Source organism: Heterocephalus glaber, unplaced genomic scaffold (assembly GCF_053883595.1).
Source record: "Heterocephalus glaber isolate CG9 unplaced genomic scaffold, H.glaber_assembly_v1.0 deba00001698, whole genome shotgun sequence".
NCBI classification, from domain to species: Eukaryota; Metazoa; Chordata; class Mammalia; order Rodentia; family Bathyergidae; genus Heterocephalus; species Heterocephalus glaber.
In genome coordinates this window covers 1,955,304-1,972,807 of record NW_028258419.1, presented here as the reverse complement: position 1 = coordinate 1,972,807, position 17,504 = coordinate 1,955,304, and the positions used below count along the sequence as shown (strand labels likewise).

At 44.8% G+C, this 17,504-nt stretch overlaps 1 protein-coding gene across 2 annotated transcripts in view; it reads left to right on the top strand.

Annotated features, from left to right (window-relative positions):
• Positions 1 to 3,591: 3,591 nt before the first annotated feature.
• Positions 3,592 to 17,504, top strand: part of Gpat3 (glycerol-3-phosphate acyltransferase 3) — a 53,691-nt gene continuing 39,778 nt past the window's right edge. The window contains exons 1-2 of one of the 2 annotated variants that reach the window (XM_087199308.1): positions 3,592 to 5,604; positions 11,981 to 12,047. In XM_087199308.1, coding sequence (XP_087055434.1) covers positions 5,464 to 5,604; positions 11,981 to 12,047 — 208 coding nt within the window. In that variant the 5' untranslated portion in view covers positions 3,592 to 5,463. The remainder of the gene's footprint in view (positions 5,605 to 11,980; positions 12,048 to 17,504) is intronic. The other variant, NM_001310300.1, reaches the window with a different exon arrangement.

The window sequence follows — 17,504 nt, the reverse complement described above, 5'->3', positions numbered from 1 at the left end:
AAGGTTTTTCCCTGCCAGACATGTTTTCCTCCCCTCCCCTGTCCTTTGTTCTCAGTAGGGTTTCTGTGACCCCTGCTGCCCTCCATATGTAAATAAGGAGAATCCTAGTGTACCTTTCTATCCAATTGTGTAAGCTGAATGTATCTACCTCAATCAATGAACTAATGTTGAGCGCCTTGCCACTGTACCCTTACGCCTCCTTTCCCAAATCTATATAAACCCTGTTCATTCCCAACACGGCTGATCACTTTGTGGAGAAATCCTTGATCAGTCTGCTAGGGAAATAAACCTGCCTCCAGTTTCCAGGGTGTACGCTCGATTCTTCTCTGCCTGACTCTGTTATATCACCTAGAGCTGCAACACTGTGAGTTATACTTGCTACAATAGATTACGCAAGGGATAGACTGAGGATGAAATAACTGAAACTTCCTAAGGAAGCAGTTCTTTCTTTTCTTTTCTTTTTTGAGACAGGGTTTTGCTATGGTGTTGAACTATGTAGTTCAGGCTGGCCCTGAACTCACAGCGATCCTCTTGCCTCAGCCTCCCGAGTGCTGGGATTACAGGTGTGCACCACCATACTCAGCCCAGTTTCTCTCCCCGCTCCCCCCTTTTTGGTACCAGGATTGAAGTCAAGACCTCCCACTTGCCAGGCAGGCGCTGTACCGATAAGCTACATTCCCGGCTCTTTTTTCCTTTTTTCATACTGGGGATTGAACACAAGGTCTTTACACTGAGCTTTTTAATTCACCTTGGCCCTTTAAAAAAAATTTTTTTTTTTTTGGTACCAGGGATCAAACTCGGGTCCTTGTGCTTGCAAAGCAGGCGGCGAAATCACTGAGCTAAATCCCCGGCCCTTAAAAATATTTTGAGACAGGTATAAAGTCATTAAGTTGCCCAGGTTCTGAGCAGTGTTTTTGTGGAAATGTTTACCAACAATTTTATTATTCTTCAATTTTATTACCCTTTGTCATCCTCTCTCTGCCCTTTCTTTTTTTTCTCAGTACCAGAGATCAAACTCAGGACCTTGCACTTGTGAGGGAGGTGTGCTGCCGCTGAGCTAAATCCCTGCCCGCCCCCCCTTTCTAGAGGTATCAAATGCAGTGGTGGGGACTTTGGTCTTCTGTAATCTTTCTTTAAAAAATAGCCAGGTATGGTGATGCACACCTGTAATCTCAGCACTCTGGGAGGCTAAGGAGGAAGACTGTAAGTTCAAACCCACCCCAGGCAACTTAGCAACTTAGTGAGACCCTATTGCACTTAGACCTTGTCTCAAAAAGAAAAAAGTCTGGGGATGTAGTTCAGTTCAAAGGCCCTGGGTTCAACTCCTAGTACTGCAGGGGGAGGAAAAAGAAAGAAAGGAGAGAGGGTTGGAATGTAGCTCATTGGCAGTGTGTGCTTAACACATCAGGCCCTGGGTTCAATCCCCAGGACAAAGGGGGATGGGGGGAGAGGGAGAGGAAAAACAGAAAATGGAACTTAGAACCTTGTGCTTGCCAGGTAGGTGAGGCATCACTGAGCTAAATCCCTGGCCTCAACAACTTACTTCTTCATGGCATTCAGCTCCGAAAATCTAAAGCTTTGTTGTGCTGGCATAAGGGAGTCCCAGTGGAAGAGGTTCTGATTAACCGGGTGGGCTGAAGTTTATCAAATTCAAATGCTGACTGAAAGAGGCTGCACAGGTAATAAAAATGAAGGAGTAGGCTAGGGTTAAGAAAAAAAATTGATAAGTACTTAGGAATGTGATAGGTGGCCAGGGCTACTGGATGGGATGTGCTGAAAGTCCTAAAAATCCAGAGGATGTTGAGAGTGCAGAACAGGACCCAAAGTGGCTCCAGGACTCCTGAACACTGTGCAGGGAACCAATCAGAAAGTGACATTCTCAATCCCTCATTTGAATCTAGTTCTGTTTGCAGGTCCAACCTGAATACACTCTTTTCAATCCTTCATTTACATCAGGACGGAAGCCAAGCGAGTCTTTCCATAGGGGGGTTCAAATCTGACCAGAGGCCAAGTATGGCTTTGATAGGACAACTGTCCTGATGCATTATTTGCATGACAGGAAAGCCAACCTGGGAATCAGGGATACCCCTTCCCCTTATTCTCAGGCCACCATGAGCCTTTTCTCCTGCCCACTCTCTGCAGAATGCACCTCTTCTCCACCTTCAATAAGTGTACACTTTCCCTGCCTTTTCTGTGTATCTTATACAGTTCTTTGTTCAGGACACCAAGAACCTAGAGCAAATCCCCATACAACCCTCCACCTGGTGACAGGTACAAAGTACATGTCCTTTCCTTTTAAGTCTCTCTTACCATGATGATAAAAGACGGTGTGACAGATGGAGAAGGGACAGTGGAGAGATCACATCCTGTAGGACTGTGAGCTCAGGGTCCCTGTACTGGGGCTTGGGACATGTTACCCTGCAGTATGGCATAGGACACAAAATATGGCACTTTGAATTACACTTCATTAGCATTACTGAGCTCATTATTCTGAAAAACTGCAGACACAGCAGTAGCTCTGAAAAGCTACTGCTTTTGCGAAAGACATAAAAGCATTCTGAGTTTATCAATAGAAGTCTAATTCGAATCACAGAGAGTAATTGTCTCTCAATTTCTTGAATTTGAGCCGGTTTATAGACCCAGAACCTTTGGAAGGAAAGCTGATTTCCTTAAGGCCTGCCAAAATCTTATACCACTAATCTGTCTCCCAGTCTTCTCCAAAGGGACCTGGACTATTTACTATGACTGTGCAATGAAAAGGTAAATAATCAGATATTCAGGGAATATTAGATACTGTTTCTGAACTGACATTAATACCTGGAGATCTAGAATGTCATTTAGTACACTAAGAAAACTAGGAACTTAGGGAAATCAATGACATTTTAGCTTAGGTCCTTCTAAAACTGGGCCAAGGACCTTGAACCATCCTGTGGTTATTTCCCCAGTTCTGGATGGTAACTTGCATAATCATACTCAACAACTGGTAGGGTCTCCATGTTCGGACCCTGGCCCATGGAGTGAGAGATCTGAATGAGAAACAGCAGAGAAGTGTATTGTCTATGAGAAAAGCACCACGATTTGTCAAAGATCCAGAGGAGGAGAAACCCTGCACAAAACAGGGAAGGCAAAGGTTTTGTTGAAACGTGTTGGCAATTAATGCAGACTTCAGAGTGTGTAGGAGTCCGTGGGATGTCATCCCAAAATATGGCACCTTGGTGTGCTATTTTGTTCTGTTCAGTCCTATTCTATTTTGGGTGCTGGGGATAGAACCCAGGGCCCTCAGCATGCTAGGCATCTTGTCTATCACTGAGCTACATACCAGCCCTGGCTATTTTAAATTGGGAATCAGCAGGTGCTAGAAGAGGTTTTTCTTTGAAGTTTCCTTATCCACCTGAAGACCACATCTCCTAAAAATGGAACACAACTATTCCCACTATTTCATTTACTAAGGAAGCTTAAACTCGCATCAGAGAAGAGACTGAAAGTCAAACACTACATACAGAGCCCAGAGCAATTTTTGCCATAGACCACTGTTTGTAATTGGGGCTCAGGGAATGAGACACCAAAGTGTGGCGGCAGGGGGCGGGGGGGGGGGGCACACTGCTCCATTGACCTAAAGAAAAAATGTGCATTCATCAGCCTATCCAAACCCTGGGAAACACTTTCTGGAATTCTCTTATCTGCATTAAAATCAGGAGTCAAAAAACAAATTTGTTAAACAAATTTCTATCTATGTTCATACTTTTTTCTTCTATTATCTTTATCCAGTTTTAGAATTAGCACAATGTTGATTTCCTAAAATGAGGGGAGAAGTGTTCCTTTTTTTTTCTGCTTTAATTGCTTGATATAATTTATCGTTAAAATGTATATGAGCCTGCTGTTGTCATAAAGGTAGGTTTTCAAGCTGGGAATATACTTTCTTTAATAGGTGCTATTCAAATTTTATATTTCCTCCAGAGTTAGTTTCATTAATTTGTCTTCCAAGCTACTTCTTAGAAGTTGTCAAATGTATTTCAAAACAGATTTTTGAAATATGCTTTCTATATCCTTTTAAATTCTCTAAAATCTGTGGTAATGTCTCCTAGATCTTGATATTGTAATTTAAAAAATGTATAATTGATATTATGTAACAGGAAGAAAAGGTCTAAAGGAGGAGGGGAAGTAGGTGGGGTAGGGGAAAGGAAAAAAGGGAAAAGAAAAAATATGAGAAAAGGAAAAAAAGGGAAGCAAAGTCTTTGCAAATAGGGAAGGGTGGAGGGGGTGAAGGGAGGGCAGGGAAGGGGGGGGAAGAACCAAGATACTCATGTAAAGGAACAAGATCCCAATGATGAATGTAACTGTATTTTATATCGAAAATGTACCAATAAATGTAATGGGGGGGGAAGTTATTAACTCATTAAAAGCAAAAAAAAAAAAAAAGCATTTCTCAAACAAGACCCCAAATCAAAACCAGCCCGCGCAGTTTACTTATGAGCCATAAGCACCGAAGAGTGAGAGACACAGACTGTCCGCGCGTGTCCTTGGCCAGGAACCTTCGCCACAGTCACGCGGGGCTCTTCGGTCACTGAAGCTGCAGGACGTAGAGGGTACGGTCCAGGGCTAAACCATCTCGGGGTTTTGTGTTGCACGGGCACTCATGCAGGACCCCTCTCCCCGGGCGGGGGCACAGCTTCCGGGCCGTCTTTCCCCACTGCCCGCTGTGACCTGGCGACCGCACCGTCCCAGGGTTACTAGAACTCGACTTGTCCCCGCCGAGGAGGGGTTGTCATCGGACCCGGCGAGGCGCAGGGAGAAGCGCCCGGCTCTGCACCAGGGCTGCCGCTTCCTCGGCCCCTCCGCACGCCTGGCTTTGCCCACTGCAGTTCCTAGGGTTTCAATCCGGTCCTGTGGCCCTCCGCGTCTTTCCAGCCAGACAACCCCGAACCTTACTGCTGGTCCGACTAGGGATGAGTGCTACCACGAGGGGCTGTGGACCGGGCTGTCGGATTTTCTTCGCTGCGCTCGCTCGTAGTCCCTTCAGCGTGCCAAAAGCGCGAGTGGATGCGAGCTTTGCCCTCAGCTCTGGGATGGGCGGTGGCTTGGAGGCGGGGTGGGCGGAGCCTCACGGGAGGGACGGGGCCGGATTTCCGTGGGGGGGGGATTGGCGACCCCTTCGGCTGGGAGCGGGCTCTGAGTCGGGGGGGCGGGGCCACAGGCGGTGCGGTGCGGGGGCGGTGCTGAAATAGGCTCTTGGGGCGGGGCGAGCGCCGCGGGCTTCTGGCTCCTGGCTCCGGGCGCCGTGAATCACTGGCTCTGCGCTCCCTGGGCTACGCTGCTTCGTGGGGAGCTGGGGAGGAAGGAAGGAAGGAGGCGGTCGCACGGTTCTCAGTTTTCCTTCCTCTCCAGCTGCAGAGGTCGCGCGAGCCCGGTTCTGCCACCTGGGAACAGGCGACATCAGTTGCGCGTGTGCTCCGCGGGGCGAGCATGGAGGGCGCGGACCTGGTCGCCAAGGTGCTCTCCACCTGGCTGACGCTGGTGCTCGGCCTCATCCTGCTGCCCTCGGCCTTCGGGGTGTCGCTGGGCATCTCTGAGGTCTACATGAGGATCCTGGTGAAGACTCTGGAGGTGAGGGCCGGGGGCGTGGACCAGGGCGGCGGGGAGGGGGCGGGGAGGGGGCGGGGCCCGGGCTGCGACAGCCGAGCCTGGCAGAGCTGGGTCCAGAAGGCAGCGGCCCAGAGGTCGGTGTCCCCATCTCATCCGCGACATCTCCCCGGTTGAGACGACCGGACCAACTTGTGGGACCACTGCACCCTAGGCCTGACGTCGGCGTTCTCTTACTGATTAGCTGAAGCCCGCGACAGCCTTTGGCGTCTGCGCACTCGCTCATAGCCCGAGAGCCCTGCGTGGTCCCTTCAGTGCCCTTAGTTTACAACCCAGGTTCCAGAGGTCCTTGGGGCACTGGGCGTCCTCGTTCGGAAAGGCAACATGCTCTGCTTTATTCCCAAGATAAGAAGCCAATTGCAGTGTATCAGAAGGAAATCTGATTTTATTTTAGTGAAGTCGGGGAAAGTTTATCTAATCATTGACACTGGAAATGCCATGCAAAGGTGTACACTTTTACCTCACCTCTGCTGCCTTTTGTTTCCAAATTGTGTGGAGCACAGTGTTAGATGGAAGACTCTGTAGGGAACAGTTTAGCCTTGCTCTGTTAATCGTGGCTTACCCTTACAGGCAGCTCTGTTAACCTGGCTAACCCTCGCAGGGTTCTTGTTAAGTTTCAAAAGGCCTGAGGGGTAGGGAGGGCAAATGCTATGCCCATTACAGTCAAGGAAGCTTAGTCTCAGAAATCAGTGGTTTGATTGTGTTAACGTGGAAACAGGAGTCAACTGAGAGGCCCAGCAGACTGTATGGATTTGTTTAGATTTGGTACCCAAATCCCAGCTGTGGTTCTCAATATGTGTGTCCTTATGCAGGTCACCTACTTGTTGTTCATTTTACTTATCTGTAGGATAGGAGTAACAATAACACCTATTCCGATACATTCATCTTAGACAGATGCCTGGATATCTTAGGTGTTATGTCTTATCTATGTTTTCGGCTATTAAAAAAAAGGCATGATTACTCAGTCTACCATCTTTCTCTAGTTCCTGCCTCTGATATGGGCTCCTGTTCTTCTGCCCTCATTTTCCGTCTGTCTGTAGGACTTTATCCATTCTTCCTCAATATTGGGGTGGTTTCAGACATCCATCTGGTGATGTCCTGTTTTACTCCACGAACCTTCTTTTCGTGGCTATTTCTTTGCTGAGTCCTTGCAGTCATATTTGATTTTTCATCCTCAGCCATCATATTTTCTTTTTAAGGGAGTAGGAAAATTATTCTTTTTCTTTTTCTTTTTTTTTGGTACCGGGGATCGAACTCGGGTCCTTGCGCTTGCACAGCAGGCAGCGAAACCACTGAGCTAAATCCCCAGCCCAGGAAAATTATTCTTAACTTTATTTAGTTTTGCCTTGCCATTTCTTTTTTTTTCCTTTAAATTCTTTTATTGGTACATTTTAGGTATACAATACATTTACATTTATCATTGGGTGCTTGTACCTGTACATTATGTATCTTGGTTCTTATTTTTTCCCCATTACCTGTGTGCCCTTCACCCCTTCCACCCTTCCCTATTTACATAGACTTTGTTTCCATTTTTTTTCTTTTCTCATAATTTTTCCTTTCCCTTCTTTCCTTTCCCCTTCCCCTCCCACCACCCCTACCCCTTTGGACCTTTTCTTCCTATTTCACATTATCAATTATTCGTTTTAATCCTTATTTACACTATCAGTTTCTCACACTAGAGAAACTATTCGGTATTTACACATGTGTGTCCTATTTATTTCATTTAAGAGTGTGGCCTCAATATGCATCCATTTAGCTATAAATGTCTCTAGTTTCTCATTCTTTATGGCTTTACTCCATTTTATAAAAAAGCCACATCTTCTGTATCCAGTTTCCAGTTGTTGGCACTTGGTCAGCCATCATATTTTGAAGTTCTGCTGTTACTACTTGGGAGATGTTTCCCTGAGTTGGACTTTTCTGACTGCTATTCCATCCTGAGTGCAGTCACACTTTGTTTTCTTAGAGCTTCCTACTGTCAGGCCTTTGGAATTCCTGGCCATAGAGCTGGTCCTCTTAGCCTGTGCTCCCTGTCCTCAGAACTCTGAAATGATCCAAGTGTTCTCCTGGCAGTGTGTTCCCACCCCAGTGAGACCTGATGAAGGTACATCACACCCATGCTGTCCCCCTTTGTATAAAAATTCAAATTGAAAGCTTTACTCAGCACCTGGCCACCATCTATAGCAAGAGGAAAGTCTCTGGGCAGACTAAGAACTGAGGCTCCAGATTCAAAGTAAAATCCTAATCCCACCACAGACTGTGGTACACCACTGCCCGGACAAACATCCTCTGAGTCCCTATCCCCAAGTCTTTCAGTGTCAGCAATGTTAGATCCCATCTTAGAGAGCCATTGTGGAGTTAAATGAAAACCACAATGGCTTTGGCAGCTTTTCTTTATTATTACTTTCACACACAGCAGGGCCTTCCAGCACATTTATTATACTTCCAATACTGGAGGAAGTATCATACGGAGGTATTGGTAACTACCTGAGAATTATGACATTCCTATTTAAAAAGACAAAAAACTAAGGGTGGGTGAGGAGAGAGAAAAGGAAAGGGATAACATATAAGAGGTAAAAAGAATCTGCTAATAGAAGGTGCTGACATAGCATAGATCTGAAGATAGGTGAAATCATAGCCTCACATGAACAAATACATAAAACAGTAATGAAGAGTGTCCCAAGCAGGGCCTGGTGGGCAAACTGTGATCCCAGCCAGCACTTACCGAGTATCCCAAATTTGAGACCAGCCTAGACTACCTAGGAATACCTTGTCTCAAAAACAAAAAACAAAGGGGCCGGGGATTTAGCTCAGTGGTTCTGCCACCTGCCTTGAAAGTGCAAGGTCCTGTGTTCGATCTCAGGCATCAAAAAAAAAAAAAAAAAAAAAAAAAAGTAGCAAGTGCTTTCATTTACCCTCCTCATTTAATCTATAGAATAACCCAGTGAAGCAGATCCCTATAAGTGGGTAGAAACCAAGGCTGAGATCCTAAGTGATCTGTCTCAGGGCACAAAACAAAGTCAGAAATTTGGAGGAACCTGTTTGTGCTTTTACTCTTCAATAGTGTTGAAAAAATAATCCTTGCTATGTGTCCATTGTCTGTATTATCTGGTTAGATTAGATAATTTTTATTTTATGTATCATTTCCTTCCTTCCACTCCATCAGTTCTTTTTTCTAATTTTTCTAAAAAGGGGACAGAGAAAAGCATACAGCTTGGGGAGCCTCTTGACAGTAAAAATTACTATGGTCAGCTCTTCAGAAAGTTTGCTATATGCACAGCTCAACCTCCAGTTTGAGTTTATGATCATTAAAAAGCCACTCATTGATAATGGAATTTGTAAAAGTAAATAAACTAGAGTATGCATGATATGTAAATTATAACCGAAGAACTTTGAGAACTATCCAGTTCTGATTTAAAAAGCGCAAAGGGTGTTCTTAGGACTGGAATGTAACGAAAGACAAACATAGGAACTCCGGGCTGCCATGATCAACAAGCGATGGTACCCCAAAGGGATCTCCAATCCAATTCCATGTACGCCAAGCATCCCTTTGGCTTCCTTACTCAGCAAGAGGTTTTCCTTACACGGACACCTGCCTGATGGCTCCAGGGCATGTCTCCCACTACCATTGGAAAATTGGTTTTCTTGAGGGGAATTAAACTCATGATTGAGTACAAGCTCATCTCTGAAAGTCTCTAACTCTAGGTGGACAGAAATTAAATCTTAGTGAAATCGAAGGTTAGACTCTGGGTCTGAGATAATCCCACCAACTAGAGTAATTCACCAGACTAAAAGCGAGCTGGTCTCTCCCCTTGGCATCTGGAACACTAACCCTGGAGGAAGCCATCCTTGTTTTACCGGGTGCCCTACTATATGTTGGGCATCAGAGAAGTTCTCTTCATTTTTCTCAGCCACCCTTCTTGTCCCCATCTAGAGATGATGAAGTGGATCCAGAGGAGGTTAATGTCTCCTGCCAGGAAGCTGCAGGCTTGCACTTCTGGTGCATCTCTTGGGCTGGTTCCAGGCCACAGGCACAGCTTCCCTGTCAGTGCAGCGGAAACTGCAGGAGAGAAGTGTGTTCTGGGATCCCCATAGGAATTGCTCAGCTGCTCTTCCAACTTTACCATCTGCGTGTCTTGAGCGGGGGCACTGCATTTTGCAGGGCAAATTACTGGTGCTTCCCTCTCAGGAGAACTGATGCCTTCTGAGACTGCAGTGTGCCTCGCTTGGGGAGCAGTGTCACTTTCCCCATGAGGATGTCACTGTCTGCTTGGCTAGGGCTGCCAAAACAAAGTCCCACAGCCTGGACTGCTTACGCAGCAGAGCTGTGTTTGCTCACAATTCCTGAGGGCTGGAGTCCAAGGTCAGGGTGTGGACAGGCTTGGCTTCATACTGAGGCCTCATTCTTGGGCTTACATGTGGTTGACATGTGATCTTTCTTCTGTGCACACACATCTGTGGTGTCTGGGCACCCAGATTTCCTCTTTTACAAGACACCAGTCAGATAGGAGTAGAGGGCCACTCTTAAGAGCTTTATGTTAAATTAACCATCTCTTTAAAGACCTTAAATCCCAATATAAGGGATGTACGTACTTGTGGAAGTACTGGGAGTTTCAGCTTCAATGTTTGAATTTCAGGGGTGGGGTATAACAGCTATTAACTGCCACAAAACACCAGTATTATCCATTGTATGTGAGCATGGGATAATTGTTCTAGTCTAAGATAGCTACATTTATTTTAAATCTTATGCTCATGATAGAAAAGTGAGTTATGAGATTAATAATAATTGATTGTTTACAAAATTTTATTTTGACCTATCTTTGACTTACTTATATATACTAATGAGCACCAAAGATTTAAGTGAAAAAGCACAGAAATTAACCTTTATCTCCGAGGAGAAAAGACAGGAGTCAGAGTTTGAGAAGTCTTGCAGTAAGTCAGTCAGCATGAGTAGAAAAGGATGCAGCCAGATTAGAACTGAGAAGATTAGGCCTCTATTTATAGGTCGGCCTATGTGCCTGGCGGTGCCCACTTGGCTTTGGGGTTGTTGTGCAGGGGTTGTAGCAGCCTGGCCACACCACAGTGCTTGACCTTCACACATAGGTTTTAGGCTATTCATTCTCTCTCAGTGTTTTCTTATTTATTTGACAAAAGGTTTTAATCCCTCCAGTTAATACACGTGATCTGAACCTCGAAATAACTGAGGTTTTTGTCTTTACTTAATAATAACTCTTTTGCCCCTTCCTGGGTGTGTATTATAATTACTACAATGCTTTTACCTTTTTCTTCCTTCTCAAATCAGTCAGTTTAGACATTGCTTGCTTCTGAATTGTAACCCTGTAGACATCATTGTAAATGTGTTTTTTTGGCAGGTGGTGGCTCTGGGGAATGAAACCTGGCCTTCTGCATACTATACAAGTGCTCTACCACAGATCTGTGCTCACAGCCCTTCTTAAACTTAAATCCCATCTTGGTATATCTTTTTACACTTCTCTGTACATTCAAAGCAAAATGAGTTATTTCTCCAGTTTTTAAATTCTTTTAAGCTTTGGATCCTCATAAGCATGCCATTTTCCCCAGACATCTTAGTAGATAAGCAGCCGGGGGAGGGATGGTTTTCTTTAGGTATTCATTTCATTGATTATTCCCAGCTTTCCAAGTCTGGTGGTTCTTTCTTTTCTTTGGAGTGCTGAGGATCAAACCCAGGGCCTCATGTATGTTAGGGAGGCACTCTACCACCAAGCAACATCCTTAGCCTTCCGCAAGCTTATGTCTCATGTCTCTTTAAGTGTATCTCACACTTGAATGACTAGTTTGCTATGAAAATAGCTGTTATGCTTTGTGCCCTGTATTTAGGTCTTTGCATGTGTTATGTCACTTAATCTTGACAACAACCCAGTGAGATGGGAATGATTATCCTCCTTTTAGGATGAGAAAACTGAGGCCTTTGTAACAGTGCTGGGGATCAAACTCTGGCCCTTGCCTGGCTCCATTGCCTGGAGCTATACCTCCAACCCTCAAGCCCAGATCTTCTTGGTGCCATAAGTTGTTCTCCTGCCCACCGCACCTCACAGCCCTCAAGGAGTAATTTACTAGGGCACAGATGTATTCAAGAAGATTTAGACAGGACCAAGATTTTTCCTGTATGTACGGGGGCTTCATCAGTGACTAAAATAAGGGTACACCTAGGACTTGTAATGACATATTGCCAGATTAACTAGAGTGGCTCATGAATGCAAAAAGTGCCAGGATTTAATGCTTCATTTTACTTCTGTATGAGCATGGTTTAAGTATTTTCCATTGTGTCTTCAGGAGTTTAAATTAATATTGTTTCTTTGAACAGTGGGCCACACTCCGAATTGAAAAAGGTGCCCCAAAGGAGTCGGTGCTTAAAAATTCAGCTTCTGTTGGTAAGTCTTCCTTTTCATTATGATTGTTAAAACACTCAAATTGAGTAGCTCTTACCATTTGAACTTGAAATATGCAGAGACAAGTGCTTCTACAGGCCTTGGATCATTAGAGTCTATCCTTCATTCAGAGTAACAGCTGCCAGAATTTTGATTGGCTTTTGTCATGAAGATGATCATATGTGTTGGGTCACCATGTGTTCTTACAGGTGTGGCTTTGCTTTCTAAGCACATGCATTCTGTGCTTACTTTAGCAGCACATATACTAAGTGCATGCATCTGAATATGGTTGCCCATGGTTCTAAAGGTGCAGTCAGTGGTTTAAGAACAGGGAGGTGCTCTGGTAGCTTTTCATCCCTATAACAAAGTACCTGAGGAGCCTACTCATGCCAGAAGAAATTTATTTAGCTCACAGCTCTGGAGATTCCAGGCACCCACAACTGTCCCACTCTGGGGAGTACCTCAGGGTGGCAGGATCACGTGGCGAGGCAGGAAGCAAGGAGTGGCTCAGGTCAGCCTCAAGCTTTTCTAACAGCCCGTATTTGCAAGAAGCACTGTAGGGTTTCAGGGGTTACTGAGGGCAGCACCCTCAACTGACCCAGGGCCTCTCTCTGGGTCCCACTTGGTAAAGGTCTACACCACTGCAGTCCTACCACGTTGGGGCCACACCTCCAAAACAGAAGCCCTTAGGGGACCATGTGAACCATGTCCAGTCAGAGCGGGAGTGGTGGGAGAGCCTGCAAATTAGCTGTAACTGAGGTTTTGTTAGCACCATAACTCCTGACTTGGGGTTCTCAGATGTGTCCCTTAAAATATGCCTTACTTTGAAAGCTAATGTGTAATATTGTACATGAAATTTAAACCTCTTGGCTGAGGGTATGGCATGCTTAGTATATAGGAGGCCTTGGTTTCAATCCTCAGCACCAAAAATCCCCTCAAAACAACAACAACAATGACGACGACGACGACGACGACGACGACGACGACGACGACGACGACAACACCAGCAGCAGCAACAGCAGACCGTGTAGTGAAATAAGCTCAGGAGCCATCATATCCTCCCTTCTTTTTGGAGGGTACTGTTGCATAGTGACAAAGGTTCAGAAGTCCTACAATAAAGAAGCATGTTTAATTTTATTTAATGTAGTGTTTCCTCTACTTGTTTGACCATGATATCCCCTTTTCTCATATCATACCTATTAGCTTTTGGTAGAAGTAAGCGAACCAATCAACCAAGCTAACCACAGTCCCTGTCTTTTCTGTGCTTTGCCTTTAAGGAGCTCTTTCACTTAGGGCAAGAATTCTAAGAATGTTTAAGATTCTGGGTTCATAAGGGAGTAGGATGCTGTAGGAGTGATAGCCAAGCACTAAGGAAGAAATACATTACTAGAATTAAGGAACAGGATAAGTGTCTATGTGCTTTTCAAAAACTGTAGAAAGTTTTGTGCCCATCTTGTTTAGGGTTACACACACACATACTAATGGTAAAACTGTCAGACACTTCACTGGAAGGAATTTATCTTTGGAGGTTGGTCTAAAAGGAGTTATAGAAATTGTGTACTGGGCCGGGGATTTAGCTCAGTGGTTTCGTCACCTGCTGTGCAAGCGCAAGGACCCAAGTTCGATCCCCAGTACCAAAAAAAAAAAAAAAAAAAAGAAATTGTGTACTGATGAGTTTTGGCAATAACGAAGTATTTAACTGAAAAGATCTGTGCATTTTTTGTGTAATTGGTTCTTCAAATGACTGAAGCAGCTAGAAGAGCTCCCTGGTGTATTCTTACCAATCACATATTTATCAATCTGGATATTTCTTTTTTTTTTGTTTTTCTTGATACGGGGGTCTCACCAAGTAGTCCAGGCTGGCCTCCAACTTGTGGCAATTCTCCTGCCTCAGCCTCCTGAGTGTTGGGATTATAGGCATGTACCACCATGCTCAGCTTAACCTGGATATTTATGATTATATATGATCTTTTTTTTGTCAGATACTTTCAGATATAGCAGATCTACCAATTTTTAACTTCTCTGGGTACATTTTAAAATGTATGTCCTTATGATTTAGGGAAAGAACAAACTTTGTTGCCAGTTTTCTGTTGCACTTGGTGAGACTTGAGTGAATTTTGTGGGCCCTATATACAGTATTGAGGTGGTTGTGGTACATGTCTTGGGCCATGAATTTAAGAAGGTACAAGGTATTTCAAGGTTAAAGGGATTTAAAAAATCACTAGGTGAGGGTGTTCAGTAGCAGAGGTGTAGGGTTTTTTAAAGATTTTATGAACACTTTTATGTGCTGGGTTATTATTACTGTTGTCATACATCTGCTTGTTCTATTTTCTTTTTTTTTCTGGTACTGGGGATGGAACTCAGGACCTTGCACTTGCCAGGCAGCTGTGGCACTGCTGAGCTACATCCCCAGCCTGGATGATCTATTTTTTGACCCTGGTCTTTCTCATGGAAACTCCAGAACAGAGTGGAAGTGAACAGGAGGAAAAAATATAAATCATACTGGTTCAGAGTAAGGCTGGTCCCTTTGAAGTGTGTTGTATTTCATTCAGAGTGGCTGCACTTCCTTTCAGCCTGTGAAATTGACTCTTACAGTTATTGAGCACAGTACTATCTAAGGCTGTCCTGGGAGCCAGAGATGAAAGGAAGGTGTAGTCCAGTCTCACAGGCTGCTGTGATAAACTCTAAGTGCATAAGCAGAGGACAAGGTGAGATCTGATGTCGGCTCTGGTCTGTGATGAGTTCACCCTTTAGTCCCACAACTATGCCTGCCGGGCACCTCTGCTTCCATTCTGACTCCATGCCTGGGGTAGCTGGGACTTGTGGGTGTGTACCTGCAGATGCAGACTGGTTGTTTGCGGTCCTCAGAGAACCAGTGTCACCATCCTGGACCGCTGAGAGGCTGATGAAATGCACCGAGCATCGTGTTCCTGGCTGGTGCAAGGTCTGTCTTCTGGGGAATGTGTTTCTGTTCCCAAAGGTGCCAGTGCTCCCATAGTCTGCGTGGAGCGGGCCGTATAGGTGAAGATTTTGGGCAGGACTGGGCCCCAGCTCTGCGGGTGTGATTCTCACATGTCTGGGTGACACAGTCCTCATTATAGGTTTTGATGAGCAGCTGGCAGAGATTGGCCAGACAGGGAAAACAGTTGCATTTATTTTCTGTACACACTCATGCACACAGTCCTTCTATTTGTTTTACTTAATGAGGTCCATATTTTGAAACAAATTTCAAGTCTCCCTGTCAAGTCCCTCTTGCATTATATTTCTTATGTGCTTTTATTAAATAAGTCATTTGAAAGCCTAGGGAAACATTATCTTTGTAGTTAAACAATTCTCTCTTTAGCCATACGCTGCTGTACAATTTATTGAAAACTCATTTATTGAGCTTCAGACATGATTATGAATAAGCTGTCCTTAAGAACCCCTGTTGCACCTCCTTCCTCAAGGTTGAAGGCGCAAAGATGAAGGTGCATTCTTCCCACTTCACATTAACCTTGTTATCCTGAGCATGGGCCACATGGAACCGTAACACCCTGACCCCTGTCCTGGTTCTGAGATCGTATGTGGTCGGACCATGGCCCAGGAGGCTGGGACAGAGAAGAGAATGCCAACAACTCCTTCACTGCTTCTCCTCACTTTTCCTTTCCCCACAGGACAGAGTCGTTCCCTTGGCCTGGGACTGAAGTTTCACAAGGTTGGAGCAGGTTTCGTGTTAGTCTCTTGGAAATAGTGTGAGAGACTGCTAGACTTTGTTGTTTTTTTTTCGGTACTGGGGATCGAACTCAGGACCTTGCACCTGCCAGGCAGGTGTTTCACTGCTGAGCTACATCCCAGGCCCTGACCGCTCGACTTTGAAGAGCTCCCCACCTCATACTTTGGGTTCCTGACTGAGTGCCAGGAAACTGTTAAGCTTGACACAGTAATTTTGATTCTAATTATGATTAATATAGTTACTTATGTAGTTCTTTGACTCAAGATGAATTCTAGTATAATTGCATGATGACACCAGGACGTTTTAATGATTACTGATCAAAAGTCAACAGGTGTGAATGAAGGCATGCAGTTGACTTGAGGGTGAGTCATAAGCACTACAGATATTGTGCATAGGGTTGCTGTGAAGTTATCTCACCTTGCCCCTCCCTGGTATGCAGCTGGCCTGACTCAGCCTTGTGGGCAGTGGAAACACCTGCAGCCTCCACAAGTCCTCCTACAACTGGTGCTCTGAGTGCAGATTTGGGCCATGAGGTCTGCCATTCATCAAGCCCCTGTGCCACACTGCTCTTCTGCTTGTACCTCCTGACCCCAGACCTTGCCCCTTTGTCCATCCAAACCCTTAAAAAATGCAAAAGGCAGAGGTGAACTTTTCTTGTTACACCTATTCAGAAAGAAGTCGGGTTGCCTAACATTTCCTTCTAACTACTTTTGTAACTTTTTTTCTGTGAGGTATTGGACTAACCAGATTGATTTCCTGAATATGTTGGCTACCACAACATTAACAGAATCTTTCAAATTCACAGAAAATGTAAGGTAATATTTTATTAACAGAATTTGAAGAGTGTTGCCTTTTTACACTTATTTGGTCTAGGGAAAGCTTTTTTTTTTTTTCTGGTACTGGGGATTTAACTCAGGACCTTGTGCTTGTGAGGCAGGTGAGGCTCCACTGAGCTAAATTCCTGGCCCTGGGAAAGCTGTTTTTGATACTTTTTTTGTTTTGGTTTTTTGAGGTACTGGAGAGGAACCCAGAGCCTTTGTGTGGCTAGACAAGCACTATACCTGCTGAACTACTGAGCTATCTCCGGCTCAATAGTTTATTTAAATTTGTTAAGCTGACTTAGTACTGTTGTCTTGATGTAAACTCTCTGAATGTAAAACCAGTTCCTATTGCCTTCCCAGATTGGGGCGGGGAGGGGGGAGTATAGTGCACTAATGGGGTTATTTTATCGATAAAGTACTGGAACCTGACTTGCTGTTTGTAGAGAGCAAAGTGATCCAATTATGGGATTTGGAAGGAAAAGTATTACTCAGCTTTTCATCACTGTGGCAGAATACCAGAGATATCACCTTAGTGAAGCAGAGTTTTATTTTGGTTTACAGTTTTTTCTGTCCATGGTGGCTCGCTCTGCCTGTTAGTTTGGTCGGTGGTGGTGCAGTATATCATAGTGAGTGTGTGGCAGGTGAGGCAGCCAGGAAGCAGAGAGAAACAGAAGGGTCTTAGTGTCCTTTTCAGCTGCGTGCCCACCATCACCTAACTTCTTCCATTAGCCCCCACCTTCTAAGGGTTCTATTGCCTCCTCATAGTGCTGTGGGCTGGTGACCAGTCCTTTAGCACATGAGTCTTTGGGGACATTCCAGTCCAAACTATAACATAGGAATATCATCTGTCCCTCTTGGTGAATATTCTGCTTGAGGATGATGATTTTCAATCATAGATAAGGTAGTATGAGCCCCATATAGGTTCAA